Genomic DNA, 20,985 nt, shown 5'->3' on the forward strand with positions numbered 1-20,985 from the left:
AAATTCGAATATAATCGTTCAGAAATCCGCATCAATCACTTATACATAAAGAAATTTAAAGAATAAAACAAAATACACACACTAGAAAATCAGAGGATTCGTAATGATATCCTTGCCAACCATCGCAGCCGCACACAAGCGAAAATCGATACCTCCGGCCGACAAAACGCCCTCGGCAAAAAAATCTTATCCCTCGCACACGTGCACATTCCCGGTAATTAATAGAGCCTCAAAAGCATCGGAACATCTTTAAGTAAGTTCTCACCGAAGTAGCAATCAATCTCTCATTCACTTCGCCGAGCCCCCTCGGCATCTTCCTCCGCCCGCCTCTCGTGTTCCATCAATGCACTCTCACACATACACACACACGCCACATTACGAAACGCTTGAGGCTCTCGAGAGGCCCGACCCATCCTACAACACACGTATATACAGATATACTCACTCCTTAGGGAGTTAAAGAATAATAATAATAATAGCGAAAAACAAAACACGGCCTATCGTTCATTCGCACGATAAGTATGGTGAGTGAAACGAGGAGCACATCTCGGCTCCCGCGTCGATCGAGTATGCTCCTTTTATGAAAAAAGAAGAGGAGCATTCGCTCGTCTCTTGCTTTCATTAGAGGAGGTCGCGAGAATCCTGGCTGGCGTCGGTTACGATCGATTTTTATAAGGTTGCACGTGTTTAGAGTGCAGAATAGAGTGAGTTTTATTTTGAGTAATTTTCACTGGAGCATTGCTCGAAATTGCTATTGCTTCCCTAAAGCGATACGCCTGCTTACGATAAAGTGATTCCTTTCTATCGCGGACATTCATCATGAATAACAAGTTCCGCTAATCGCAAGAATACATTCTTCTGAGTGAATAATGAGTTATTATACAAAATTTTGGTTAAATTGTATGCGGTTTACGTAGTTACTAACGCTTTGTGAAATTACATAAAATTCCCACGCATGTTGGGCGAATTAAGAAATTATTAACTATGTATTTTGCTTTTCTGCACCCACTTCCGACCGTGTGCATAGTGTACCAAAATTTTCATCGTAAAAGCGTTGACGTTGATAATTAAAGAGGTTATTTTAGCGCAGTACTAGAGTATACATTTGAATTCGAGATCAAGCAATTTTGAATTTACTGCTCAGTATTAAATTAAATTTTAACGTTTGTTTGAATGCAATTATTTTTTAATAAAAATCACTGTATTCTCATATAAAAGTGGATGTTTAATTAATACGTAAAATTCGTTAAAAATGCATGCTCTCGCATGAAAATTTTATTAAATAGACATTCGAGTTCATCGTCGAAGTACATTTCAATCAAGGCAGTCATAGATTAATTTATCGGTAAAAAACTTTAAGTGTTTCTTTCATAAAATCTCGCTATACTGCAGGACCAAAAAAGATTTTCATCCATATAAGGCCCCATTAACTTTTTGTGTCTAATCGCAGCCACCTTCGCGGTTTCCACGTTAATTCGAAGTCCATCACAAAAACCGAAATTAGTTACACAGCAGCGTCCGCAAAGACGTTATCCTACACCTCAATACCCGGCAGCTGAAAAATTCTGTCTATATTCAATTCCGTACCAAAGATGATTGCTTCAGTCGTATATATATATAAGCATTGTGTATAAGGTAATGCAACGCGCGCGTGGAGCTATGTAGTCCTTCGACCAATTATACCACCGCCAGTCCTCGTGGCTTCTCTGTGTCAATCGAGAGGCTTCCGTTCGCTGTAGAGCTCGAGCTCTCTGCGTCGATCGACAGAATCGCAATTGGCTCCAGGATTCGCCGCAGCTGTGCATACCTACACCTCCGAGTTGCACAAGTGTGTTGAATATAATATACTATATACGCCTGTTGTTTGTATTAATTGTTAATCCAATTCTTTACCGATGGGATGGATCGCTTTGATTTGCTGACGGTGAATAAAGCACTTGATGATAAAGCTTTAAAGTTTTGGAATAACCGAAATAGAAACTAATGTTACTAAAATGCATCGAAAAAATAACCGTTGCAGTTATATCATGTTTGCGATACTGGCTCCAATCGATTCGAAACTTCAGTTAGATAACTCCAAACCCACAGTTGGGCAATTACTTCCAGCCATTTCGATATTGAATGCAAAGTTCGCGGATGCCCCGTATGCGCTGACACGTCGTTGTCACTACAGGGCTTGCGAGCCAAGCATGTGTGCACAGCGACTAAGTTCTCTCTCCCTCGTGTGAACTCGCGCCAGCGTTTGCTCCCAGTATATACAATTATATCGCCTCTGTGTGCTGTGCTTCAAAGTCGCGAATACAGCAGCCAGAGCGCGATTAGGACTCGATAGGGGCGCAGATAAAAGGTCTCGCGAGCGCGCGACTTCATTTTTTCGGCAGACGATTATGGTCGCCTTATAAGTCTGTCTGGAATTATCTTAGCCGAGAGGCTTTTTCTCATCAGACATTAAATGTACGTATACCTGTACACGTCGTCACGATTTTTTTTTTTTTTTTGACGAGGGTTCACGAGACTCTAATACGCGATGGTGAGCTACAAGGGAATACACTTCTTAGCGGTGCAAGGAGGGGCTATTTTTATTGGTCGGATGGAAAACGCGCGAGCGCGAGGGAGTTGTGATGTTTATGAAATATTCACTCGTTGAGAGAAGCTTCTCGAGACCGTTTTATTGCCGGGGGATTACAAAGTATATAAGCGTTGAGGTGTATCCTATTAGGTTTTGCTTGAAAATTTCATATCGGATATTGTCAAACCAAACACTTTTTCATTATCTACGTTTATTTTTCATTTGACAATACAAAACAATTAACGTTATACATCACCGTTTTTATAATACCTTCAAAGCAAAAAGAAAAACGATTTGTATTCAATGACCACTCCAGGCTCAAATCAAATTTCTCCGACGTATCCAAAGTGGCGGAGTATAAAACGATCCTCGTTTGACCGAACAAAATCGCGTCGATTGACCGAAAATATATACTCGCATCAGCGAGTTAGTTCTCTAACCTAACCCGTAATCTACCTACATAAAGCCAGCGAAAGATGACGTTTCACTCAATTTTCAATCAAGTACATATCCAACTGTGTATACTAAAACTAAACGAAACAAGTCTCCGGTAGCGCATAACTCGCGGACATACATATGCAAAGTCGCGGAAGAAAAACGAGCATCGCGAGCAGACACGTGTCCAAACTGCGATACACAACGCGCAGCGCACGTGGAGGATTAACGGAATGCGCTGCGCATTTCACTTTCGCCCGCTATATAAGTATAGCTATATGTATAGACGTAACAAACGTGTGTACACCTCGGCGAAGAGCCTCGCGAACACGAGCGGCACTAGAAACAAGATCTACGAGATCGCGATTATCCCAAAATACCGCCTATATGATCGCGTGTGTGTTGCGCACGAGCTGTATGGCATATGCTCTTCTTTCGATTGGCAATTTTTTTCTACCATTTTTTCTCGCCTCATCGATACACTGCCGTATACGCGACTTATCAGAGTTATGGAGTATGTACACAGCGTCGGAGGCTGATGCAGTGTGCGATCGATGGGCACGGCGCCGTTGTATGTATGTGTGTGTGTGTGTGTGTATGTATATCGCGTGGAAGAGGAGAAGGTTTGCGCGCTTCTGGGTGAGCTGCTGCGCATATAGGGATTTGATGTTTACCGAACTACTGAGCATTTGACTTGGGTATCGAGGTATCGGAGCATACGGAGTATGCAGAATGATTTACAGGAAACTTCCCAGTCGTTTTGCTAACTCGTTGTGACCTATTTCTATAACTCTGACTATGCGGCTGTATGCACGGGAGCGTGAGGAGTTGCAGCAGTGTCAAGCCTGATTATCCGTATAGAATGGAACAGTTCTAGACCGATTGAAAAAGTATTATATCGTTCGATATTATTGTGGATTCCAAGAAAAAAGTTTTATTCTTGTCAAAAGCGACTTTTGGTTTACATCTGAATATAGCGTCGAAGATCTAAATAGCGCATAATGTATACGCACGAGAAGTTTTTAATGGAATACAGTTTTAACGTATTCGGATTGCAAAGAGTAAAAAGTTTCACTTAGCGTTTACACTACACACAGCTTTGAATTCATCAACATTTTTTATTACGCCAGTTAGTTACTGCAAAAGTTTTCATCTGAAAAAAGATGCTAAAATTATTGAATAACGATATTCAAGTTAAAAAATTGCCATCATTAATCTGTATAAAAAATCCTGTTCAATATCGCGTCGCAATTATATTCGAGGAAACATTCATACCTAATTAATGCCAGTACACATGTTATCCGATAATTTCAATGCATTCAGTTGCAGTTGTGGTAGCACGAAGACACGAGCTTTCAGCAAAATTCATTTCTCCCACTTATCAGTAAAATCGTGCGCCTGTATACTCAGGCTCGTATAGCTGCTGTTTGCGAGACCTTAAAAAATGGATCTCAGCGGCCGATTGATTCAACGTGCCGAGGGCAAACTCGCGGATCTATTTGTACGTGTGAGTCTCTATCCCGTGGAGAGATGCAGGTGAGGTTTGGCCATGAGAAGGTTCGCTTCGAGTCGAGCCGGTTACGTGATCGGCGCAGTTACATTATACGGAGGCGGCAGCGAGTCCTACTCGTTCGCCCTCTTTGTTTATCTTTCTCGAATATTGAAATAGATGTAACGTCCCTTCGTGCAGAGCTAATTGCACAATATTTCGCGGGATATTTTCGATTATCGACGAGGAGATGCTGGGATAACAAGTGATCGCTTTCCTTCGATATTACGTAAGGATGCGGGAGTATAGGTGATGCATTGTTGTATTATAGTGTAGTCAAGTATTATTTGAATTGCAAATTTCGTTCGGTAGCAATTGCAATCAAAATAAAATAAACTCTATAGAAGCCTAGAAGCAGAAAACGAAAAATATAATTACACTCTCTTTCTCAATCCTTTGCAAAACGTATTCAAGCTAAATCACAGCACTATATAACGGACTGTTAAAAAAACACCTTTAAAAGCTGTATCTTGCGCAGAAGGCGGACGCACGACTGTCATCATAACAGACAATAGTCAGGCGTATAAACTTAAAACCATATAATCCCAGGAAATAAAAGTAATTCCCACATACGCACTAATACGAGGGGCTATGACGCAAGGAAATCACGTGTCGTATACCGAGCACACTGCCGTCATTCCACGTTTCCGCGACTCGATATTACGAAGTAAAGTAGAAAAGAGGTGTGTATATATATATATATATATGTATGTAGAGAAAGAAAAGAGCGCCAGCTTGAATTGCCATTCGCATCGTATATTGCTGCCCGGCGAGCAAGTGCTGCGAAGTCCGGCGTCGCGCGTCGTTTTGCGCTTGCAAAACGCTTTTTCCGTGTACGTGCGTTTTGTCCCTCCTTAAACATATGTGCACAAGAAGGTGGAAAGAGGAAGCGCTGCGTTGTGCATATAGGTGAGAAAGTTTCGCGTAACTGACAGTGGCGTGGATATAGCTGGCAGTCGATGATGCGACGTGCTTTTACGTAAAAAGATATGAGCACACTTTGATGGTATTTAATTGTAGTGATTTTGTTCATGTACGGTTCTAATTATTTGTGACAGGGATGACAGCTGTTTATGATATTTGGTGGAATGATGTATCACGTCAGAGTTAGATTCATCCATCAATGCCTATTGGAAGTAATTAGTGTACGGTTTGATATTACAATTGTAACTGACGTACAGATTCAACTTGATTTAATAATGAAAACCAATTCTAAAGTAGATACTAGCGTTGAAACCCAGTATTGATAATTATTTGAAACCGTATAAACATAAAGTGAAATAATATTGTATCGTAGTAGAGAATAATAATAAAATGATCGGTCAAGATGAGCTCAATCCACACATGCAACGATTTACATTTACAGCTTTATTTACAAGCAGCTTATCCTACAAACCCTGGCACTACCATCAATCTTGCAAATCCTCCTCCTAAAAGGATTCTTGTTTTCTTCTCTCGCAAATACTGTCTGTAATATGCTATAAAGATTTTCATTTGTATGTCCCTGCAGTAACCATGTTTAATTATCCAATATCGTCCAAAACCGCCCTGTGCACCGCGCGTTGCCTAATGTCAAGATAGGGGCATGAAGTTCAATATATAATCCTTTTACTTCATTAATCCTCACGCGTTCCAGATTCATAAGCTCCATCAAAATTCAAGCCAAACGCTGCGTTACCTGTAGTAAAAATACACGCAATATCCCACACACTATGCAGTATACCCAGATACACCCATTGGCAAAAGAAGCCATCCACAACATCCAATGAATATAAAGAGATTTCCACGGCGCGAGCGTACGTACTCGCGACTCTATAACGCAATCTCGTCGTTATTAAAAAATAAGACGCAGTGCGTTTGATTTCACGCATAAATAAGGGAGAGCCTAGTTGCAAAAGCCTAGCCGCCCGCGAAAGCCTCGGATGGATTTACGCGCGTTCGCACGTTGCTGCGCGCGTATAACCATAAAGCTGGAGTACACTCGGCTGAGAGAGAGAGAGAGAGAATGCGTCGTGTCGTTAAACATCTCAGCGGTTGCATCGCTATGGTATACATGCCCCGCGTGACTCGTAACGCGCGGGAGGATTTTTTGCACAGCGCTACAGCAGTGTGTTACTGGAGCAACGATTGAAGCGAAAGGATGAGGTATTGAGGCCTTCTGAGAAATTTTTGTGTAAGATGAGTACGTTGGGATGTTTCGTTATTCGCGAGGAATCTGGGTCGCGTGAACTTAATGATTGTAATAACCAAAGCGGATTAGTTTGATTTTATTACTCCATATGTATAGTTAGCATTCGCTTAATTCAACCGAAAACAACTAAGTCTAAAACATGCATCAAACATCAACAGCACAGTAATAAACTGTGCCGCAGGAGGCCAGTAGGTGGCGATGTGCACAGTCCCGTTAAATCTCTTACTCGATTACATCGGGAGCGCACGCGCCTATGCAACTCCGCGCACTCGCACACATCCTCATGGTCGTATACCTGTGAGCAAGTGCACGTACAGAGAGCCTCATATAATGGCAAGCGCGCGCGCGCCTTCCGTCACTTTCGCTGAGCCTCTTGCCATCCAGAGAATACCTATGCATACACATAAGTTGCTCTCTGTTACGCTCGTGATTTTGCCGTAAAGCAAAGTCATAATTCGGCTTTGCTCGGAGCCGCAGCTTCGCCTTCTGCCAGGTTTGGGCGCATGTCTGTATGTAAGATAATGGTATGATATTTGAATGAATAAATACACGTCAGAGGTGCTATTTACTTTGGGGAATTGAAATGAAAGAAAATTTAATTTAACATTTATTTTTTAATCCGTCGTTCTATTATTTTAAAAGGGTTTCGTACTCAGGCTTGTTTTGCGCGTTGTACACGTTCCCTTGAAGCAAAACAAGAACAACCGATATCGTAATCCTAGGGCTTCAGGAGTATAACAAAGATTCTCATTACACAGATCCGCGATCGAAACGACCTATTTCCCTGCAACACGCATAGATCCATCAAATGTATACACGAATGAATATTTGATACGCGTATATGATCTAGCGCCGAAGAGGAGGGTGTGTTAAATTAGAATAGCAGAGCTACTGCGCGGATATGCACTCCCCGTTGATGAAAAAATAATCCATCTCTTCGAGCTGGCGCACATACAGCGCGAAGCGGATGAAGAAAGGAGGAGAAAAATCCCCAGGACCAAATAAATAAATCCCGGCATGCATCTATTCATTCGCCTCATTCATATATTCATAAGGTGAAGCGCTATTTCGAAATAAAGAAAATGCAAAAAAAGGAAAACGCAACCTAAGCGCAAACAGTGTAGCACATATAAGCCAGGAGAGGAGTTCTCCTCATTTTGACTGAGTGAACTCCACGTATAGTCGCCTGTATAGCTACAGCAGCCTGATTTTATCCTGTACCGACATGAAAATCCATGACGGCTTTGTATAGGCATTGAAAGTTGCGATGAAATCCAATTGTAATTACTGTATCCTTGTGTGGATGTGCGCATACGGGGGTTGGCTTGTATAAGTGCTGCGTCTACCGTGAGGGATTAAGCTGTGTGCTCCTAATTAGCTGGAATATGATCCAGCGTTGTCTCCCCCGACGCTATACCCTAGGCGTAAGTAGGCTAATTTACTATTCCAGTGCGGCGCTGATAAAATTAGGATGCATTACGAGAACCCTAATGTCTGGCTATTTCGATCTTCGCTTGCACTTTTTTTTATTCTATCGCTTGAAATGGATTAACCTTCCATGTGTGCGATTTAAATACAGGTTAAAAGTGTAATGCGTTTAAATATATTTTCACATGATAAATTCCTTTGAATTTAAAATTTGTACCTATTACTTAACTTTAAATTTTGTATCATCATAGCCCTGCTAATACGAGAATCTCAAATTTTATTTTCCAGAAATTATGGGGTAGCGGTTCGGTTACCGAGGTGAAAGGACCCGTACGCATCGTTCACCGCTTCGTCGACATGCCAAAACAGAGTGCTACCTTCTACAACGCGACTACCCAGAAGGTCGAGGAGGTAATTGTTTTCAAGCACTCATATACACAAATGTACACTCCTTCCACTCTAAACTCCCATTGATTCTCTCAAAAACTTATCCCGAATAACCTAATTTCCCCTCCGCCTTATATGTTATTCGCCATCCTTATTTATCGTCCAATTCCAAGCGCAGTTTATTTCAAATTTAATACGCCTCTGTATCTGTCCGATCGCAGCGCGGCGCAAGAGCTGCCATTCTGACGAAATCCTTGTCGATCGAGACAAGGTCGACCTTTGCAATTCCGGCTATTGTTGAAAATCAGATTAGAGTGAGAAACGCAGCTCGGCGCAAGGAGCGCGACGACGCCGACCTTATCGATTGTCTTTCTTTCTCTCGAGCTCGCGCCAGCTGTCTCTGGTTATGTAGGGAGAGAGAAAGAGAGCTGCAGCAGATTCTAAAGAGATATGTTTTTCCCATCCTCGCTCGCGCGTGCGCCAGGCCCTCCGAGAGAGATCATTGTAAAACGAAATTATGGGTGCAGAAGTACTGCTCTGAATGGAACGTGCTTTCGTATCTGGAATTGTATTGGATGATTTTGCAAAAAGGAGCTTCGCCTACGATTGAATTCAATTTGGCTATCTTTTATTCGCCGCAAGGAAGTGCGGAGCGTTTATTAAATAAAATCTTCGTTGGAGTTTTGTAAAAGCAATCATTGCTCCTTCTATAAAAACCGATCACTTTTAATGCTTCCGGATATCTATGTACCTCATTCACTGTTATCTACGTGCTAATCGATCTCATACGAGTCCTATCGTAATGACAAAGTCACGGATACTTTTGTTGACTGAAAGGAGAATAATCCACGGGGAATCAAAAACTTTTTCCACGGCTTTTGTACTTAACTTGCCCCCCGCGTGCATTTGATGGAGGGATGATCGATTGGCTTTTGATGATGCACTGCGTATTTAGTGGGTGACATCAAAAGAGTAGCTTCGAGTCAAAAATACGTCAGTGTTATTGTGATACGGTTTCTTCCCCAGCGTGCTTGCGATTCTTTTCACGTTGCACTTACAGCCCATAATGTTCCTTCGCGTCGAATTGAGCAGCTTTCACGAAAGTTCAGTCCGCTCGATGACAAGGGTTTTGATATTGGAAGCTGTTGTGCCCAGGCGTATTTTTCTTTGAAAAGCATCAATGATGATGTTTACGACTCTCGTTGCCAAGCTTCCAAAATATAAAGTAGAAAGATTGGATTGAAAAGATTATGCATTGACAATGGTTAGATAAGAAACTATGAACTCTTTTCTCACAAACTGTTTGTTACACTCTGCAGCCTTGTATTCGTTTCGCTACTTTATCACTACATCGGATCACATTTTTTCGAACCTTAATTGAATTCATCCACTTGATGAAAGAATCTAATAGAACTGACCGTTCCTGCAATCGACGCTTCGTTCTCGTCAGGAATGTACATAGCAATCGACAGTTATTCCGAACCAATTCTACCCACAGTATAATAATTAAGATAAACATCGATTTTCACAGCGTTGCATTGTCTCCCTCGCGATTATTCATTGCGAATTTCGAATCAATCCTGAATGATTCATTACCGTTATGATCTCTGCCCCTGAATGGCTCTCTCGATCGATTCCACGCTCTCCCTTCATTCGTTTTCACCCAGTATCCAAGGATCCTTGCCTAACTTTCAATCGCTCGGCGTTTCCGTTTGAAAAAGGAACAGTCTCGATTCACAATGCATTTTCTACTGATTAGACTTTTCGTTCTAATTGTTCATTCCCATTTCTAGTGGTTGCTCGGATGTGAGATATCCAATTACGCGTCTGATTTGCAAAGTAACGTATCCGCTTTAAGAATTCGTGAGATTCTAGAGAATTCTTTTAGATGAGGAAAGTTGAAACTATTTTTTTTTAACGAAAATGCCTGTTATTGATTCTTTTCTATTTTTCTTCATCAAAACACGGTACTCTAGCTGTCGGTCTAGACCGAGTGAGAAGTATTATATTGCTTAAAGCATTTTCGTGTAAATAGCACGTGTGGGTTCGGCGTGGCGCTGCGCCCCAATCTTGAAATTGAAAGCCACTGTTCCTTTGCAGAGCGTAAAAAACTGATGTCATTTTCGCATCACGTTGATACGGTATAGCTTTCGAATCAAAACGTTGTTAATAAATAGTACATTACGATACGTGTGACTTAAATGGTTCTTTTTTACACGGCGCTTAGCGCCCTCGCTACGCTCGGCTGCTAACTGCGCCGTGTAAAAAAGAACCATTTAAGTCAAGAGTATCGTATAAAATTTTATGTAACACGCGAACGATTTTCGCGTTTTTCGTACCTATTAATAGGGACTAAAGTGACTCTTTTTTGACCGGCGGGCAAAAAAGTTATTTTAGCGGGCAATAAAAACCTTTATTGCCCGCATATTCAAACAGCGGGCAATAATGGCCTTTATTGCCCGCTAAAAAGTCTTTATTGCCCGCAAAATTTTTTTTGTAATTTAAAAAAAAAGTTGATTTTGATAAATTTTCATTATTTATTTATTTTATATAATGTTTGAACAAGACAAGAGCACGGTTGCCGTGTCAAAAAATAGTCACATCAGTCCCTCTTAACACGTACGAAAAAACGCGAAAATACGTCCGCGCGTTACATAAAATATGGTGTGCACCAAGGGCTAAATGGGCTTTTTGGCCTCGTGGATTTTGCAGTACGAGTCAAGGCGAGTTAGCCCGAGCCGAAGGCGAGGGCGTTTACGAGCCGCAGACGAGGCCTAAAAAAGCCCACTTTACGCCCTTGGTACACAATATACTATTATAGCACAGACTGCTAAAATCCGCAAGTCTCGCCTATTCGTGACTAAAGTAGTCCTTATTTGCACCGTGAGGTTAGCGCACGAGCGTAGCGAGTGTGATAAACACGGTGCAAAAAAGGACTACTTTAGTCACAGATAGGCGTGACTTAATAGTGGATTTTAGCCACACTGTGCTATAAAAATACTTTTTAGATGAAAATTATACCGTCGGCGAGAAATACCGAAATATAATCTTCATATATATCAATAGAGTTAAACTAGTGAAATTTAATCAAATCAGATTTAAGATATCTTCAATTCATCATAACGTTAGGCAAGGCTCCTAGATAAAAGAGTACAAAACTTTGAAGAAAAAATTCTCAATTTCCATAATTTTTTTTTCTTTTAGGTGCACGGCTGTCTGCCAGCAATGGGCTACAGCTTCGCAGCTGGTACGACTGACGGCCCAGGCTCGTTCGCTTTCGAGCAGGGCACGACCACGTCAAATCCCTTCTGGAACACGGTGCGCAATTTCTTGGCCAAGCCGACCGACGAGGATGTCCGCTGCCATGGCGCCAAGCCAATTCTGCTAGCCACGGGGCGGGTGAGTGTCTTCATTCGTCACCAGAGACCTAACAAAAAACGACTGCTGATGCAGCCTTGTATAGAAGCGACATTGGTGAATTTTAAGGGGTAATAATGAAGGGAGATGATGGATAGACATCGTTACCGATGCGCGCTAAGATGCAGTTACGGCTGAACGTTTTGAACGTATTATTGTCGACGAGTTTTAGTGAATGATCGGGCTGTGTTATAAGCGGGAAGGAAATGCTGAGAGCTGCGTATTCGTGACTATAACTTTTGGGGGTGGGTTTCGCTGATCTATCGTCCGCGTTTATTAATTCTTGGCAAAGGGAAGTTTCTTAACGGAAATTTGCAAATTAAATTTCATCAATAATTTAAACCATATCTGTATCTGCGTTCAAAATCTTAATGAGCAATGTACGTTTAATTAAATTTCACTAATATAATTTAAAATAATTTTCATGTCAGCAATAAATTGCACACGTTATCGGATAAACGCTTATAATTACAAAATGAATTAAACGCACATAAATCTTTCAAACGTTCGCCATTCAAGTCAACAAAGCTTTAATTGAAAAGAATAATCCGTATAAATAAATGGCAGTAACGACTTCTCGGAAAGCGCTGTAATATCTGCGTGGCAGAGCCTATCGTCGAGTTGACTCCCGATGGACACACAACACGCAACACACACCCACACACACACACAGTCACTCGCATACACATATGTACAAGGAGAATATTAGAGAACTGCTAATTGTCCGGGACCTGTGTAAACGCGCTCGCGAAAGGCATATTCTAGCTAGAGGGAGTAGCTGCAAACGTCCGCAGATAATGCCATAACAACGTGGACTCCGACGACGACGAGTCCGTTCGTATAATGACTGCGCGCGTGTTTCGAGTTGGCGTGCAACAGAGATACGAAATCGCCGCAGCCGCCGCCGATTGCCGCGAGAGGGTGAGATTGTTAATTATCTCGTGACTGTGTGTTTCGCACGGCTCGAAATAAACCTTATGAGAGAGAGAGAGAGAGAGAGAGAGAGAGAGAGAGAGAGAGAGAGAGAGAGAGAGAGGGGGACGTAGTTCAAGCTATATGTATACTATATTCGCTCAGCTGTGGAACAAGGTAGATTTGCAAGGAATGAAGGAATATTGCGCTTTGCGAAATAGCCTACACGCGCGTGAGTAAGACTTGGAGATCGCCCTCGCGCTTTTGTGTCAGTAATGGACGAATAATGGACTCATTAGTTTCCTTTGAAAATTAAGTATTGAGTTTCTTGGCTTGAACTATGCTTGACGTGTACGCGCGTCGTGTGGTGATAGGCGTTTTTCTCTACTCCGGCCTATTTTTCCGATTTTCTAGGACAGCGCGTGCAAATAGCATCTTGCAGATTGCGTTTTTAAGACTCACGGCAGTAGTCGAGTAGTTTTTCCATCTCGTAGACTGTTGGGATTCCGCGATTATAATTGTCGATTAACCAATAACGTTGGATCTATTATCCGTATCAAATTGTTGACTTGAACATAGGATACATTTTTCAAAATAATTCACGTCGTTGTCGGGGAGTTGCTAAACACAATTAATAACTAGTATACGTACTCTCACTTTTCGTAATTACCGGTGAGGAACAGTATCAATTTATATTTTATTACACACCGCGGAAGTTATAATTGCAGTTAATCTTTAATAATTTAATCCTCGGAGTATTTCTTCAGCCGCGCAACGCTAAATCATCGGGGAGAGACTTTTAATTCGGCAAAAGCAGCATCTCGCGCGTCCTCAAAATGGCCGTCTATTATTCACGACGGATTTTTATAACAATAATATCGTAGCGGCGATCGTTTTGCTGTTACCGATCCATAAACTTTGCCAGTCAGCTGCAGAGCGGAAAATACGACTCATTAACCGGCTGCGAAAGTTAGTTGTAGTAGCATGACTGTAGCATAAAAATAATGTGCTTCGCAGATGAAGCTACCGTACCAGTGGCAGCCGAAGATCGTCTCGACGCATTTGGCGCTCATCGGAAATGTGGCCATTGCCGGCGTGCCCGGTGAATTTACGACCATGTCTGGCAGGAGACTGAGGGACACTGTGAAAACGGCCATCGTTGAGGCGGACAAATCCTTTGAGAATGCGAACGTTATTCTGGCTGGCCTCTGCAACACTTACAGCGATTACGTTGCCACACCCGAGGAGTATCAAGTACTTTTTTTATTTTTATGTTATATATTTTCTGAAGTTTCTACAATCTTTCGTGGATTATTTTAAAATTTGATCTTTCGAAAATAATAAGAGATACATATTATAAGCATTAAATTTCGCTTCTAAGTAAAATATTTTTTCGCGACAGCTCCAGAGGTACGAAGGAGCATCAACGATTTTCGGACCGCACACCCTTACCATTTACCTCAAACAGTACGCCGAGCTTGCCAAGCACGCAGTGCTCGTAAGTGTCCGATACTCATCGTAAACTTAGTCATGCCTCGCGAATACCCCAATAAAATCCGCTGAGACCTGATGTTCTCGTTTTTAGGACGAAACTGTCGAGCCAGGACCAAATCCCCCGGATCTATCAAAGGAGAAGTTGATCAGCTTGGTGCCGCCTGTGATTTACGATGCGCCAAAGTGGGGCAGAGAATTTGGCGACTGTGTTAAGCAACCGATGCGAACCGCTCGTCCTGGAGACGTTGTTACCGCCAGATTTGTAAGTTGTATTTCTTTCAGTAATTTCGTTTTTTTTTCGTCAGAAATAGCATGTGAATTTGTAAAACTGCACATATAATATAGAGCTTGCGCCGAGATGCCCGGCTACAGATACGCATACGCAAAGTATATAAATGCCTTCGCGCTTGCGGCGGCGTAATAAGACCGATTGTATAAGGTTTTTACGTAAAAACGCCCTCGTTTGGGCAAGTTGCACACGCGCTTGCCTAGAGAGAGAGAAAGAGAGAGAGAGAGAGAGAGAGAGAGAGAGAGAGAGAGAGAGCAGACTTGTGCAACGTTGCGAGCTATAGAGCCCAGGCGAGTAAATGAAATTGCCCGCGCGCGCGCATGTATAATCTCATTTTCCGTTTTCACAAGCCATCGAGCGCGATGCACTCCGTAAGATTGAGCCCGGTTCCTGTAAATTTGCACCGGGATTATACCGACGGATTATATTCGCGCAGCTGCCTGCCGGACGTCGAAAAATATTATGTACGGACAGGGCCAGTGCTGCTGTTGCTGCAGATGAGGTACATACGCGCGATGTGTTTGTACAAGCGGTCCGTATTATCGCGCGAGCACGGACGACTTCGTTTATAAAACGACTCGCACCTGGTTCGTGTCGGGTTATCGGATTCTTCTCGGTTCTTGATTTCGTAAAAGTAATCGTTTTGAGAAGGATACTAATCGTTTGCAATTGGTCATTGAAATTTTCAATTTTTTTAAAGCTGAGTATGATGAAAATTCAAATTCGAGTCATGATAGGCGGACCATAAGCCGTGCGGAGCATCGATCGATTATTCTCTTCGCGCCAACGACACTGTTTCTATGCCCTATCTCGTTGATGCACGACGCAGTAACGTTATAGCGAATATGTATATGTACGCTGTATTTACACCCGATAATGCGCCGTAGGTGCATCGTACTTTATCTATTATCTTTCCAACGGTTTTGGCCGACCGAAAATTTAATTTTCTCATATTTATTCTACATGAATAACGTTCCGGCGGCGAATAATATCGAAATATTGATGGAAAAGGATATTTGGGTTAACATGGGCTTGGGAAATAATAAAAACTTGTTTGTTCAATGAAATGAACGAAGAATAATAGCATTCTTTAATATATGAATGTACTTGTCATTTGGTTATAGATTTCGGGACATCCAAGAAATAATTTTATGACTGGAAGTACATATTTGACAGTTGAACGTTTGGAAGAAGACGAAACTTGGACTCCTGTTGCTACAGATGCAGACTGGGAAACTAAGTAAGTCGGCTGTTTAGAAATAAGTTGAATTTTTGAAATGCTTCGTTATTTATAAAAGGTGTGCATAATTCTGATGATTATTCTCAGATTTATTTGGGAAAGGACGTCTAGCATTCTTGGCTCAAGTCAAGTGATTACCTCATGGGAAGTTCCAGAAAATGTCATACCAGGAGAGTACCGAATTCGACACAATGGTTACTACCGCTATATTCTTGGTGGAGTTTATCCCTATCAAGGTGTTACCAACCATTTTCAGGTAGCTACAGGCGATGAAACAAGGAGTTTATGTTTGTTTTTTATCATTCATTATATACAAACATTTTATCATACCAACATATTTTACTATTTTTAGGTCAAAACCCCAAATTTGAACTACTAAGTGCATCTACTCATGCTTCCGCTATTGTGATTGAATTTATAGAACGAGAATGATTTTTCATCAGACCTGCACGGTAAGTACAATTTACCTACCGAGCGCCTGGAGAGAAATGTGTATTTTTTGTGCTGGTGCGAGGAAAAATTATATACGCAACACGGGAGAAAATTTGAACAGCCCATATCTCGTGTTTGCCACGTCCACATTTTCACGAGATATGGTTTTTTGTCCCTAGGCACGTAGTATAGTATTTTAGTTGAGGGGAAGTAATCACTGGATGAAAGTACGGAAGTTAATTCTTGCCATTTTAGAATTTTATTTGCATGGGACACGATCCATAGTTTGTTAGAAAACGAATTTACAGGATTTTCGAAGTCTATATCAGTCAGACTTCAAAGAATCAAGTAAGATTTTTCAAATATTTTTCGTAGAATACAAAAATCTTTCTTGAAAGCATTGAGATTTATTTGCATTTATTTTTAGCATTAGTGTACAAGGTAAACGTTTAGATAAATCAAAATAAATCTATTAATTTTTTTATCAAATAAAAAGCTGTATGGGGATATATTTCCTTAACTTTGGATATGCACCAATACTTTTCAGTGGACTATTTCCAGTATTTCATACTTGAAATCTGACTGAATAAATTAAAATTAAATTTATGTTTAGTGATCTTATATATTTTGTAATTGACTTTCGCTGACTTATATTATAGAATAGTTGACTATAATTTACGTAAAAATCCGAAAACTCGCTTATTTTATATCTAAATATAATATATTATTTCATTGTCATATTAATTTTTGCATGCATGAAATAAATAGTGAGGCATTATGACAAAATTTACTCCCAAAATGCAGACCATTGTAAAATCTTTATTTTTGTATAACCCAATGATTATTTGTATTAAAAAAATATATATACATGTATATAGAAGTATGTCAAGGTAATAGCAAACCACATTATAATTATTTACAAGGTGTTGACTTACTGTACGATTCTATTTGCAGGGTAAATATTTTTTTCTATGTTCTCAAATAATTAATTGTGTATTGAAGAATTACGGTTAACCAAAAATAATTCTAGTTATGTATTAAGTGCTATGGCTTTTTATGAGCTCAATTTATGTTGATAACAAATAACTGTTTGATTGTAATCTACATAAGTATAATTCTTAACGTTTAAGAGTATAACTATAGAAAAACTTGAGATGTATGAATATAAGTAAAAAATGTATTACTGGAAATTAAAAAAACTATTTACAGCATATTATTTGCGTAATGTGTATTATTTTGTATTCACTCTTCACATGGAAATATATTTATGAACAAAAAAATTGAAAATGCAATTTTTGTAAAATATCCACTGAAAATCAGTTGAAATACCATACGATTTAAAAATGTTTGAGTTCAGAATAGATAGCAACGTAGGTACCAGTTGTTTTCGTTACGAAAGAAGAAATATTTAACTGTTGCTCTCGTCACTTATTTGCACGGGTTTCACTCGTCATTACAAAGTAATCACGCATGCTGGGAACTAACGGCATCACAACAAGGTTTCATTATTTGAATGACAGTACGGCAATAGGTTACAACATCAAATATTTCGATTAAATAATCCAAAAGCAAATATTGATAGCTATTATTTTTCAATAAATAAACGTAAAATTTTATTTTTTTATGTACAATATAAATATAAAATACTTATAATACATTTTTTAACAAACTGTGTTATTCTACTCGCACGAGAAATCGCTTCTAAAATTTGGGAAATCTAGGTGAGTACATAGTACATCAATATGAGGACACAGACTAATAAAAGAGATTCACGGTCATTCCAAATAGAACGCTGCTGATGGCAATACTCCAAAAAGGGTTTTTCTAGGTTCATCGGACGTACCGCAAATCTAATACTAAATACAGTGGTCCGCTCTTAGAAGTTGATATATTGAAAGTATAATTAGAATTAGGCGATGGACGGAGAAAATTAAGGAGTGCGCTTGAATTAACTTAGCTCTGTCGAATTTATATCAACTAACAGTCTGATGCACAACAATTCAATATTTACGATATACGAGAAGCTACAAACAAACTTTATAACGAAGCGAAGCAATATACATTTTTTCCATGTATAACATTCCAGATAAAAGTTTAATAGATTCAATTAAAGAAGAAGAAGAAGAAGAAGCCATTCGGGACTCATAAAAGTCTGAGGCAGAAATAATGAGCACTCTGGAAATTATATATTACTTTCTTCGCGTCTCATTGCTCGAGAGTGCGCGCCGCGTCGTGGATATCACTGACGTACGCTAAATCCCCCGACCGCAAGTACAACTTTCAATCTGGCTTATGAATAGCGTACCATTTCCGTACCGCGCGGAAGAGACGACGCGGGGACTTTCCTGCGCCGCCGCTTCTGCGGATTTGCCATCGCCCAACGCTGCAAAATCACTCAAGCGTCTTTTTATTCTGGTCTTGCGACTCGTTGCTATATTCCTGCTGCATCTGCACTTATATAGGTCTTCTATCATTTATTTTCTTGTCTGCACTGATCGGTTAATCAGTTAACAATATTTTTCTGTACGATTAATCGCGGTTAACATGCATGAAAAAGCGTTTGCCTTTTGTAGAAGAAGGTTCTCTGGTGAAGGCAATAAAATAATCAACATGGCACAAGTGGATTCCGTAAAGAAACGATAGTAGCATTGTAAGACAGGTTTTCCTCTTTTATAGGAAATAAAAAATAAAATTCATAATCAGTCGGATGTTTTAAAAGGTTGGCTCTACCCTCAACCCATCGCGAGAATAAAGAAACGGGGACTACGAGTGGGCGAGAGTCCGCACTAGTATTGGATACAGATCGATGTCACGAGCAAAAAACTGCCGTTAAAAAAGATCGATCCTCGAAGCAAAGTTTGTTCTTTACTTTAGGAGGAATCTTCATTCTCTGTGAACAGTGACCACCGAGCTTTTATTTCATTCACGTTGAATAAATGAAAAGCTTCCGCATTCCGATGCTCATCAAAAGGTTGCTAAAAAATATTGAGTCATGAAAATGAAAAAATGACTATTCTCCAATCATTCCGTTTAATAAAGTAATAGAATAGCGAACTTTAGCTTATTCAAATTTAAACCATTAGTAGTTACAGCATTAACGGGATAAAACAAAAAACAAACATGGTAATTTTGACATAGATGGTGTACCGCTATATCTAGATTAAACTCGCACATTTTTATGACGGTCTCAAGAATGTGCCTATATATGCACCACCTATTATGACTATAGTCCATGAATAAAGAGCCGTACAGGTCTTGCGTTACTTTTTTCTTCAAATTGAATATATATAAGCAAATGGAAATATAAAGAAAAAGTACGGATTATTCAAAGTTTTCAAAGAAAATTCCAAACGCTTATCTCAAAGTTGTAAGATGCTACTCTCTATACTAACTGTACGAAGGTTGTTTCAAAGTTTCTTGACTTCGCGAATCGAGTTCCAAATAGCTATCTGCATCAGTACTTTTAGGAAAATGTTATTTTTCAATAGACATACGCTAAATGTATTGTTTCCAAAATGTTTGATAAAGATGCTTTTGCGAAAAAATCAACTTTAACATTAGATTGAACATGTGTTGAAAAAATAAAATTAAGTAGGGTATAGCTTCTCACGTTGAGTATATTTATTAATACAAAAAAAAAAGAACAGGAAATTAATACGAGTATGACAGCGTAGTCAGATGTCAGTGAAGCGTTCGACTGGACAACTGCTCGCTTGCTCGATTCGGTTGGAACTAACTGCTATCCTCCGCTGAGGGTATTACAATACCTCGGTGACGCGGTCCTACGGCTGATCGCAGGGGAGACGCTGCCGATATCCAGGTACGTGACGACGCGGTCGAAGCGTGTGCGGACGGACCCTTCTTAATAGCCCCCGCCGCTCACCTGGGTATCATAAAGAGCGCGCACTCAGCGAAGTGCGCGCTCCTTCTTAATCCCTAATTGCCATGTTTGTCGCACGTATTTTTCGTAGGCAACAAACAGACCGTGTTTCCGAGAAGCTTATCGTTATAAAAGAGCAGATGCGCTGCCGAATTCGGCGACGAACTCGGTGCAGCGTCTGCGCTTGGGGTTTTCCCAGCTATAGTAAAATAAAACTATCCTAGAGCTACGCATATTTCTAAATTAAAAACTATGTCAGATTTTAGCAAAAATCCAACAACATGGGATAATAAAACTGGGTTACAAACTTTTACCTCAATCGCGAATGCGTGTCCAATCGAACGAGATACAGCGCAAATGTGCTATACTATAGTTTGATTTTCTGCGACATATTTTCCTCCGCTCGGGGAATGCAGTATAAACCATAACACACAGATTTTTATTTCAGAATGCACCTGGTTTTCTTGTATCCGTGTACGACCATAGACATATACCAATATCTCTTCCAATACCCTTATTCCGAACGTAAAAATGTCTTTACTACCGAACGATCAAATCAAGTTTAATAAAAATCTTGACAAATACAAAATTAATAAATAAGATAACTTGAATAACTTGATAAATTGATTATTACATCAAATCGTACGTTCTTACTCCAATTATTATCCAATATCTATACTTGGTTACAATAGATCGCAATGAATTACTCATCAATTGCTCCATTTAGTCCGTAACGTATCGTACTCGTGACTTTTCTCTACG

The 20,985-nt window shown here is 40.2% G+C and overlaps 1 protein-coding gene across 11 annotated transcripts in view; it reads left to right on the forward strand.

Moving 5' to 3' along the window:
- LOC100122600 (neutral ceramidase) overlaps window positions 1–17,556 on the forward strand; it is a 64,228-nt gene extending 46,672 nt beyond the window's left edge. For 6 of the 11 annotated variants that reach the window (XM_032598659.1, XM_008218402.4, XM_008218403.4 and 3 more), the window contains 8 exons: window positions 8,461–8,583; window positions 11,764–11,958; window positions 13,906–14,142; window positions 14,291–14,386; window positions 14,474–14,644; window positions 15,796–15,911; window positions 15,999–16,167; window positions 16,264–17,262. In XM_032598659.1, the coding sequence (XP_032454550.1) occupies window positions 8,461–8,583; window positions 11,764–11,958; window positions 13,906–14,142; window positions 14,291–14,386; window positions 14,474–14,644; window positions 15,796–15,911; window positions 15,999–16,167; window positions 16,264–16,290 (1,134 nt within the window). In that variant the 3' untranslated portion in view covers window positions 16,291–17,262. Of the gene's footprint in view, window positions 1–8,460; window positions 8,584–11,763; window positions 11,959–13,905; window positions 14,143–14,290; window positions 14,387–14,473; window positions 14,645–15,795; window positions 15,912–15,998; window positions 16,168–16,263 lie in introns of all 11 variants that reach the window. The other 5 variants (XR_004344792.1, XR_004227221.2, XR_513102.4 and 2 more) reach the window with 5 other exon arrangements.
- The last annotated feature ends 3,429 nt before the right edge of the window (window positions 17,557–20,985 follow it).

Source organism: Nasonia vitripennis, chromosome 3 (assembly GCF_009193385.2).
Source record: "Nasonia vitripennis strain AsymCx chromosome 3, Nvit_psr_1.1, whole genome shotgun sequence".
Taxonomy (NCBI): domain Eukaryota; kingdom Metazoa; phylum Arthropoda; class Insecta; order Hymenoptera; family Pteromalidae; genus Nasonia; species Nasonia vitripennis.